General features: G+C 36.2%; 2 protein-coding genes across 2 annotated transcripts; one reads left to right on the top strand and one right to left on the bottom strand.

Annotated features, from left to right (window-relative positions):
* The first annotated feature begins 1,275 nt into the window (after window positions 1–1,275).
* LOC135156142 (uncharacterized) lies at window positions 1,276–5,044 on the top strand. The gene is made up of 2 exons (XM_064107590.1): window positions 1,276–1,503; window positions 3,053–5,044. The coding sequence occupies exon 2, from the start codon at window positions 3,126–3,128 to the stop codon at window positions 4,095–4,097; it is 972 nt and encodes a 323-aa protein (XP_063963660.1). The 5' UTR covers window positions 1,276–1,503; window positions 3,053–3,125; the 3' UTR covers window positions 4,098–5,044.
* Window positions 5,045–5,859: 815 nt separating this feature from the next.
* LOC135156157 (uncharacterized) lies at window positions 5,860–10,392 on the bottom strand. Its single transcript, XM_064107679.1, has 2 exons — window positions 9,807–10,392; window positions 5,860–8,956 (listed from the first exon to the last, which is right to left on the bottom strand). The coding sequence occupies exons 1-2, from the start codon at window positions 10,093–10,095 to the stop codon at window positions 7,170–7,172; spliced, it is 2,076 nt and encodes a 691-aa protein (XP_063963749.1). The 5' UTR covers window positions 10,096–10,392; the 3' UTR covers window positions 5,860–7,169.
* Between the last annotated feature and the right edge of the window lie 830 nt (window positions 10,393–11,222).

Below are 11,222 nucleotides of genomic sequence, written 5' to 3'. Positions count from 1 at the left end.
CTAAACGAGAAAATTATATTTGTGAATTTTGCCCTGAAATTCATCTTCATATTTCAATTCCTTATTACATGTATATTGGAAATCATTTCGGCATGTTCGGTGTTTTCAGTAACACTTCAAGTAGAGTTCGTTGATATACGTAGATCAACTCGAGAACGCATGTGTTCAATATAAACTACAGTAATGAAATTACTTAACTATTCATTTTTTTATATATTTCATTTTTCCCAAAATAGGAAGGCTCAATATGAGACTGAAACATTTAAGATATAATGACTAAGTAAGGTCGAATTTGACATAAGCCCAGATAACCAGGGTCTTCCTTTACACCTTTTTTAGCAACCTTATGGATAAAACATTTTATCAGCTCAATTTATCTCGAGCAGTGTCAGTCAATTCTTTTCGTTTTAGATTATTTAAAAACACGACTATTGTCAAAATAGGTCACAGACCATAGAACGATTTGTCTACAAGATAATAATTACCCCCAGCAAGGATAGATATATTTCTGCTGATAATAGTGGCAGCTATATAATAATGAGCAGGGCACCAATGCGAGGAAGATGATCGATAGTTATGTTAACAGATATCGATTTGTGTCTGTACAGCTTGGTCCGACCTATATACACTCCTTCTTTGATTGAACCAAGGACGATCGATAACAATAAATCGATAGTGAAATAAGAGGCGTGGTTCCACAAAATATAGGGACTTACCTTATCGTCAACATGATTAGTATACCTATATCATGTTTATCATTAAGAAATCGACCTTTAGGATTAGACAAAACCTTTAGTAGGATTTCATTCGCACAATCTCATTTTATAAAGAAAATGAGGATTAATTCACCTAATCGCATAAAGATAGAAAGGATTATTGAAATTTCTCAAGTCAATCTATATTTTTGTTGATAAACAAAAATATGTAAACAACAAGTAGACGACCATACCGTTGTGATCGACAAAGCGTTGATAGGTTTTGTGAAACCACAACTCTTTTGAAACCGCCTTATGATACCAAACATGAAAACATTCAAGTAAGGAAAGCAATGTTTTCTGTCTGGGTACACGTTATCCTTGGTAGGGAAGCGTATTTGCAATTAGTGCTTACAATTATCCATATGCATGACCTAGTTCATGCAATACGATTTGACAATTATTATGATTGATATATACTGAACATGCATACGGTATCTCATGGGGATAAGAAACTTAACTTGACAAACGCCCTCTCCCATTTTCCCCACCTCAATCAATAAATCTTTTGTTTGGTGTTACCTTTAGAAAAACACAGAAAGTGTCCCAAGATACTGCTTAAAAGTAAATCGATCAAAAGATAACATGAGAAAGTATAGGAGAAAGCAACGTCATTCCCCTCGTATTGTAGACAAGTTATCGTTCTTTTGAGCTTTCGTCAAGATTTTGCAGTTTTTTCATGTTTATGTCTCAAGCGCGAACAATAAAAGAGATTAGAAGACAAGTGATTTGCAGTGTGATACAAGCAGTAAGTTTTCTTCGGCTTCTTTAATTTTCTTTTTCTTAATAGTGATAATACTAACAATCCGATATTTTCCTGTATATTCTCTGTCAAAATCAATTACTTTATATTTATCAGAGGAATTAATTAAATATGTATCAGTGGTTTTCTCCTTAAAATTACGAATTTTCTATGCTCATGATGTGCCAAAGTATTTTGATTGGTGCCATTCGTTTCCATCATTACTGAAATTGAGAAAAAAATTGATTATACAATCTCTTGTTTGTTTTATCATGCTAGACGATTTTGTGTGTGTTCTATTAAGAAAACATATATATATAATACAAACTCAACTAATTATTATCTGTATTTGAAGAGCTCATTTTCAAATTTGATTTTTTTGGGTTGGTCTCAATTTATAGATTTGTAGTAACTCAATAAGATTATACCTAAGAAAAGTTGATATTCCCATTAAAAAGTGAACAAAAATGGCAAAGAATTTTTTTTTTTGGATAGATCCATTTCAGTTAGTTTGCAAAAGGGGCTAGATCCACATAAGTAATTTTTTGGGGAAATATATTTTTTAAAGACAGGCAGATTTGGTTCATACCTAATTTTTTATTCACATGATACAGTGTCATCATGACAATTTAGTTTCGCATAAGAATATTGCAATATAGGAGAATTTAAAAAAAAAGATTTTATTTGAATGGTCTAAAGTGGATATAACCACTTTTGCAAACAAACTAAATTTGAAGGATATCCCATGCATTAAAGCGGCACTGTTTACAGTTCCACTTTTAATCCTTCGGGTCATTTGACATTATAACAAATTATTGTCTTAGAACCATTTATCCTCATATCCCTGCTCATGTTATCAAAGCAAAGGCGTACATATTATGATATAACGGCTATTATGTCAAAATATTTCACAAATTCGATATTTTTCATTTTAAAAATAAATTTTCTGGCTTGGTTCGCTCTCTTGCGACCATTAAGAAATTAACATTCGTATATCACGTTCTGCCCCAAAATTATAACTCATTTTGACATTATGAAGTAATAACAAATATAAAATTTGAGAAAATTGAAACGAGAGGGACAAAGGAATATATATAAAAGAAGATAAATTAGGAAAGAAATTGCTGGCTCATAAAACTATTATACCTCGTATTTCAATTTAAAAAGTCTCACTCAGACACACCATTATCACTGCCGCCATTGTTTATCTATACACTGTAAACTATATTAAAAACGCTGTTTAAGATTTTATACAACGCTGTTTACTAAATGAACCGTACAGTATTTGTTTAATCGTTTAAACAATCATGTTTAATTTACTGAAGATTAGATATTGAAAATTAAACTTTGTATCTTAAGATTTAAACACTTGTTTAAACTGTTTAATCAATTACTGTAAGGTTCATATAGTAAACAGCGTTGTATATATATTTTTTCAACTGTGTAATTGTTTTGTCATATATGACGACGTTGAAAGAAATAATTTGTTTTTAAAAAGTCAGTTTTTTATTATATCTTTGTTGATTCCGACTACCGTTTCCATCTCTCCCCTCAGGCATGTCAACCTGGTAGATGCAACACATGGGTGCGGTTGTTTGAAATACTGGGTCTATTTTACTTCCTCAGCGATGTGTACTGTTTATGATGTCTTCAAGCAGGTCCATAGGAGGCCAACAGACTTCAAATCAAGGGATTCCTTCCCGTCTTTGGACCTTGCTGACTGGGATAGAGTTCGTGAGAGCATCAGCCGTAAGTCAAGCATGCCATATAATGGTTTGGAATGGCTTAATGATGATAAATGCGACAATGACGACGACGACGACGATGGAGATGGTGGAGCGGCTGAGTCGGATTACTCGTCAGATGATCCAGAAGATGACCCTGTCGAGAGGGTTAGGCTAGAGAATGCTGCCTCCGTGCCGAACTACAGCAGGTCCGCTAAGACCAGAACACAATCTGCCTTCTCTTGGATACCAAGTAAAGCCCTTGATAAACAAACCTTTGAAATACGACGAGCCATAGCCCGCCAGTCTATTTCCAGAGGAATCACTTTCGACTTGCCAGCTAGCCAGACCAAACTCTCCATCAATTCCGAATTCCAGCCAGAACTCTACGGGTTATTCACCAAGAAGTTTAGACACGAACACGACCTTTGGAGGGAGCGCCGTGGTGGAACGTCCCCGCGATATCTAAGCCAACCACCCAAACTGAAACCTCCTCCACCTCCGAAGAGATTCATCCCAGAGATCACTACCCACTTTCCTCGAGAACTGTTCATGATCGATAGGAATCCTAAGATTGAAGAGCAACCCACGTTTCGGTCATCTGACCTGCATAGCGGTAACGTGACCTTACCAACTGACGGAATGCCTACGCTTCGTATGCGACGGAGGTCTTTGACGGGAGGCAAGACATCACTAGATCTGCAGGAGGACACCGTGAATCTATGGCGAAACAACACCGTGCTGAAAGCAAAGGATGCCTTCAAGAAGTCCATTCTGAAATGGAAGGCAGGAGCAAAGAATAATGAGGAGGACTATCTGGAGGGAAGCAAACGAGCTGAGGTGTTAGCTTGGCTAGACAAGATGAAACTTAATTGAACAGCTTGTGATCAATCCATTCCTATTTTATCAGCCGAATAATGAATGGATCAAAAAAATCTCAATCCTTTTTATATTATTGGGGGGGGGGGGTATATATATATTCACAAGTTTCATAAAATCAATTTATAAAAAGACTTGTATGGTATGGTGAATATTGTAATAATGTGCCCGAGAAATAAATGATTCAATAAATAATAGACAGATGACGCAGGTAACGGGGGGGGGGGGTGGCACTGGCAATATAAAGTTAATGTATATAGCACACACAACCTCTTAATTTGGGGGATTCGAACATACTCGTTCGCTTTTCCATACAAAGGATAAATCTCGGAATGGTAATATGTTTTCTTTAGACTATGACGTATGCTTGCCATTCTCCAACCTGACATGTACCATATGAAATGATATCAGGTAATTCAACAATATCAATTTGAATGTGCACAGTCGAAGAGTAATGATTCAAAACAATAGAAGCATTTTGTAGCCAATATGCCCTTTTACAAAGTGTAATATGGTTTGAAAATTGTACATAAAATACAAGAATCATTACACACTACTCGGCGAATTTATTGTTCATATCATGACATTATCTAAACTTACTCACTTATTCGACACATTAAAACATTTTCTTGCCTTTCTATATGTCATGAGTACTCGTAAATAATGGCAATACTTTTTTCAGTCAATTTGCTTCCATTTTAAATACCAAAAATATTGTTTGAAGGGGAATAATTGTTCATTCTTTTATGTTTTCACGACATAATTGTCCGAAACAGTAATAAGGTTAAGCAGTCCACATTAAATTGAGACTTACTATTTCCTACTGAACTTTTGATAATGTTTAATTACGTGAATTCCAGTTTCCATACTTACCCATCTTCACTAAACAACATTTGATACATTGTCTTTAATATTTGTGCAATTAAAGAACACAAAATATGGAAGCGACTGTTTTGTTGATTCATGTAAATGGAAGTTTAATGGTAAATAATGGGAGCTGACCAGGTTGTTGTTATTGTAATTACGTTGTATTGTTAGTGCTGAAGCATTGATGAGAGGATTGACAGTTAGCGATAATGTTCATGCTAATGATTGTTATAGTAACGATTAGGAAATCATGATTATGGTAATGATGATGATGTATGTTTATTTTAGTGATTTAGGCGGATGTGATGGTGACGATGACTATGGCGGTTGTGATGGTGACGATGATTATATAATACATACACACACACACAAATATATACACACACATATATATATATTATATACATATTTATATACATGAATATGCCTAATAACGCAGAACAAGGTCGTTAAGTGACACCGTTATTTATTTGACGAATGTGATAATCATGTTAATGATCATCAATTTCTGTTTTAAGTCATACAGGGTCATCTTCTACACCACCCTCAACGCACACCCACAAACACTCAAAAACACACCCTCCCATTCCTATATTTCATCTTTTGACAAACTGGCCCCGCCCTTTCCTATCTATCTATAATCCATTATGCTCTTCGTATTTTTGGCCACCATTCCCCTACTTTCTTGTTTCAAGCAGTCATTTCTCTCATAAAAATTTCATCAATCCCATATTTCATTTTCATTCTCCATTTCTCACTCATTTTGGTATATTAACAAGCATTGAATCATCTCCATGTGTGGAGTACTATCATTTTAATGTTTTGTGGGGAAAGTTATTTTCAATCTCTAACGAATACAAATGAATAAACAAGTATGGCGAAATGGGCAATCGTATTAAAAAAACGGATGATGTTTTGTTTTATTTAATTTATTCTGAAATTGAAAGAGCATTCATATTAGCATATACTAGTAACCACTTGAAAAAAAGAAGATTTACGTAAACACAAACAAAAGATCTATTTTTTAAACTATAAACAACCATAAGTAAAAGAAATATATGCGTCTGGATCCACATAAAGGATTTCCTTTCTTTCACTGAGGACTCTTTTTTTTTACATTGGTACACACTCGACTCATCGTCGAATCGAATAAACAACTAAACATCAAACGAGTAACAATAATTAATATATACAGTGCAGTGAACAATGTAGGAACACGGCAATGTCCCTGACTGATTTTACATTATGATTTGTTAGAAACATTGTTTTCTGGGAGCTAAGTAACTGAACACCGGACACTTGCAACTTTGCAATTTCCAAGTAGCATAATTTACTGTGTCGAATGCTTTAGCATAATCAAGGCATATACCAATGATGTGTAACATTTTGTCTATTGATGGTGATTTTTTAATCATTAAAACCTAGCATGGCATAGGTAATTATATATTTTTTTCTCGAAAGCATAACCATAATATTTCTCTTGTTGAGAAGATTCAACGTTATGACAAAATCACTTTCTGAAAGAACTTTGAAAAAGCGGTTAACATGGTAAAGGGTCTGTCAATAGTAAGGTTTTCGGGATCTCTTTCCTTAAATGGAATAACCATATCTCAGCTGTGAACAGGATACATAACAATTCACAAGTTGATTAATTTGGAATGAGAACCCTTACCATTTTCATAAGTCATCATTACTAGAATTATACTCTGTCATTTACGATTTTCAAAAGCAAGCATGGTAAGTATGGTTTAGTGTAAAATCCACCATCCCATGTTGGATTGCCAGTTTACTTAAGTGTTTCTTTTCTTAGGTCTGTGGAATTTCCCGGAATGTATAGGAAGGACATCCTTCCTATACAATTTGCATCGCAAAATTACTCTACACCGTTTAGCCAAAATGATATACTCATCAGCAGAGAACCATCAGAGGTAGGTTTAGCAGTGTCTTCTTTAAGATATACAAGGGAGCATGACAAGTCTGCTTGGTTTGAATACGTCACTGGATTGTGTATGGTCATGTGATCGTCTGTCTCACTGTTCAGGATTGAATCTTGATAGATTTTTCATAGTATCACATGTAACATGTGCCTATTACATATTTTCGTCAGATTCGTGTTTTCTTCTTCGTCCTCTTGTTTTCGTCCGTTTTATGCTTCCTGTGTGTTGCCCACCTCGTCTTCCTTTTTGTCATCTCCACCTTATTCTATTTGTAATTTCCATTCCCAAAATTAAAAGAATTTATTAACTTACTATTACCCTCCATGCGGCCAACTAAAGGCACTAAATTTTGACCTTGTACATTAGTATAAGAATTTTCTATCTTACTCCCTTCGCTCATACTACCAACTAAACCCTGAAAACTAGCTGGAATCTTCGAGCCTGCGGTGTGGACATATTCCTTGACGAAAAGATGTGAATCGCTCTCTATGTACTGCTTCATCTCTTCAGTTGTTACCTTTGCCGATGAGGCACAAAAGAAGATGAAGGTATTATCCTTGGCAAAGATATGTTGTATTCTGTTAGCTCTAGAAGGAAAATTGTCATGTAGATGATTAAAATAGCAAGACGCAAAATACTCTTGGACGAACTTATGGAAGAATACCGTTGTGTAGACTTTTCGTCGAGGCATCCTGCCCCGGTAATAGTCATTTTCTGGAATATTGGTTAGGAATCCGATTTCACTACCTAATCTAAAGACAGTATCATTTTTGAACTCCTCTGCAGTGAACACAGTTTTTTCATTCTGAATCGGACCGGGCTGTCCCCAAAAACTATCATATGCTGGCTTTCCTAGAAACACCTTTAGATTGTCGAAATCAACGAGGTCTCCCCTTTCAGAATCCTTTATCTTGTTAATATATTGTTCGTACATGTATTCTATGATATTATTGAACACGTCAGGGACGGTGTAAGTCTCTGTCAGGAAGCTTCCATTCTTTGAGAGCTCGCAAAACATGGCCAAAAACAGAGGGTATCTTGCCATGAAGGAAATGTCCTCAATGCTACAATCAAAGTAGTAATTATCACACGGCAAGACTTCCGAATCCTTCAGTATTTGGTCTGTTAAGTCAGGGTACTTGCCACCAGAAAGCCACTTCAGAAGGTCATCCGATTTCATTTTGTTGTGCAGAAAGAACTTATTAACATAGGCGACCACGTTTTCCGAGGTAAATCCTGTCAGTTCGACGTGAGTGTAGTCCGGAAAATTTTCAAAGTCTGCTATTCGCCACGGTCTACATGTGACCATCACCATTGTATCTCTGAATGATTTATACCTTAGAATATCGAGGACTCCCTTTTTGCCGTCTTCCTTCAAACTTCCATATACATACTCGTCGTAACCATCGAATATGATGATAGCACTCTCTGGATTCTGGCTTATATAGCTGTTTATTAAGTCAGCTGTTATACTTCCATGTCGATCTGTCGGAACCAGACCTTGGTTCACAACCTCTTGACCAAGACTGTTCGTAGGGTCAACCAACCGTAACTGAAGAACGATTAGTAAAGGGGTACACCTGATGGAGAACCCCCACAAACAACTACCCCAATCATGGGCTATTTTACACGAGAGTGTTGTTTTTCCAGTCCCTCCCGCACCTCTTAGGAGAATCCTCTTCGAAACCTTTCCTTTCTTTTGTATTTGGAAAAGCTTTGTATATGAAATGTCTTCCCGCACCAAATTGCTATTTTTGTCAACGCCACGTTGCAAGAGATTCAAATTGATGAACAAATCATCAAGATCTAGAATACTGGAATCATTCCAGGGAACAGTCTTGATGTCGCAAGAGCGTGTATTATAGTAATTAATGAGATGTTTCCGAAGTTCTTTAATTTCCGTTGGTAAGAGAAGAAGATTCGTACAAAACACAGAACATACGATAGCAAGCAGAACAATCAACACCCCGGCGAGGATTAGCAACTTGTTTATGACGGTGGACCCTAGATGTATCACGTCATTCATGTTTTCCGCCTCAGGAATGAATTTGCCTGCATATGTGAAATAATAGTTTAAACACACAATTATTATCATTATTTCCATTTATGTTTATTTATTCAAGTCACAGTACACATAATTATTGAAAGTAGTAACATGCAAGATTTCAGGAGACCAAAACATTTACTAAAATAACTTTATTGGAAAATACTGTGAGAAAGCGCCAGAGGTAACCAATGATTCTAAAATTAGCATTTACAAATATAAAAAAATGCATTAACTAGGATTCAGGGGCGTTGCAGCTAGGTGTTTATTTTCAGGGGGCGAGCAACAAATGTCATGTCGCTAAATTTGTTACGGTGGGTTTCGAGGGGAGGGGGGGGGGTATCCCTACAGGGCCCCTGGACCCCAACCGTCTAGACTAAAGCCATTTGTTGGCTTATAGAGCGGTTCCACTTTTCAAAAGTAGAAATGAATCCTACAGTGATATCATCTGTCAATCAATGTCAGCGTCACTAACAGTTTTCAATAGACTTGCCATAACGCAGCTGCTGCTGCTCACAAAGAACTCCATGATTTAATACAATGCATATTTACAAAAACTGTGCCTATGATGCTTCAGCTTGTTTGATATTAAACAATTTTGTCAGCTTCTGCGAATTTATACCTCTTGGTTGGGAATGATACCTCACTACTTATGGAGCTCTTTGTTTTAAGGGTAGAGCTTACATAAATTATCCTTTTAAAAATTGAAGAAAAAACCCGAAATATCTTTGGATACCCATAAATCTATTGTATTATCGATATAATCAAGTATGGATCAATTTAAACGTGGTTTACAGGCTGCAACCAAAATGCAACTTGCAAGTGCGTTGTATGCGTTTGCAAGTTTGATAGGCATACCTTCTAGCACTCTTTCGGATAGGTTAACCCAACCAGCACGCACAAGACAGTTCGCAAAAATGTGTCGATGTTCATTAACGGGCTCTCTCCTCATCTTCTTCCAAGAATGCAGCATCCCCATGGTACCAGAGAAGTTTGATCCAAGGTAGAACCCTAGTATATTACGTAACTGGAAATACTGGACCTTGCGCCAAGTGAAGCCTAGATGGACACCAAGCTCGTCGATTTCCAATCCTATATTATTGGCGATGGCCATTAATTCTCTGTCTGTCATTCCTTGGAAAGCCATTGCTGCGATACAATACGTGACTGGCTGTAAACTCACTGTACACTGATACAGGGCACAATAAACAGCTCCTCCGCCCCAATATATGTTTCTTCCTCAGATGAACATGCTATGGCAGTCTCAGGCACTCATGCTACACTGTTCTGTGTAGAAACATTGTATGTAATATTGTAGGATACACTACAGCAATGTCATAAAAGCCAATTATGAAAACGAACTGTATTAAACATGGTAATAATCCGCGGTAGGTTAGGAGCTCGTTGGGAAATTTATCTTCAGTTGTGATATTGCGTTTAACGTGAAAGAGATCGCTCTCAAATGTCAATTGTGCATGCAAGCCCGATGAACCGTGGCCCTTTATTATTTTAGCCGAACGATATTTACCTATTCCTAATTTGAATCCAAACTCACCTCATTTAGTTATGTATTATTTTTGTTAATGAATGAACCAAGATGATGGATGTTCGGATGTGCTTTTGTGTGTGATGATGGCGATGTTTCTCGGTGGGTGTGTCTGTGTGTGAATGAGCATATTTCGCTCCCCCCCCCTCTTCATCTGATGTGTACATATACTAATTACTGTAATTTTGGAGGCTTCTTATTTTCAAGTGTAAACTTCTTGTTGCCCTCCTTTTCTTGTAATGATATTTCTATATACGAATGTACAATTTGATGTTTTAATTATTATCAAGAATAAATTGAATTTGAATTGAATTGAACAGATGAACAATTGCTTGAACAAAATAAAAATCTTAATGAAATTGAAAACTAAAATTGAACAACACATACTTCGGCAGAGGAAATTCATGTTTTTTCCTTCCATACGAGCATACGCGACAATATGGGGTCGATGTGTACTTGGTTTTGAATCAAATTTTTGTAATATATACATGTATATATCTTGCAAATATAGTTCATGAGCACTCGTGTAACTTCGGGGTTGGAGGCGGGGAAAGGGGGGAGAAGGATATACAGTGCGTCCCATAAAAAATACGTACCCGAGAATTATCATAACTTAATCACAAGTATAATGAACAAATTACATATCATTGTAAAGCTTATATTTTTTACACTTTTTTATACACACGATTCCTAATTAGCGCATGAGTGAGTATAACTAATTTGAAGAA

This window comes from Lytechinus pictus, chromosome 12 (genome assembly GCF_037042905.1).
Source record: "Lytechinus pictus isolate F3 Inbred chromosome 12, Lp3.0, whole genome shotgun sequence".
Classification (NCBI taxonomy): domain Eukaryota; kingdom Metazoa; phylum Echinodermata; class Echinoidea; order Temnopleuroida; family Toxopneustidae; genus Lytechinus; species Lytechinus pictus.
Note: the sequence above shows the minus strand (reverse complement) of the source record. Positions and strands in the feature narration are given on the sequence as shown.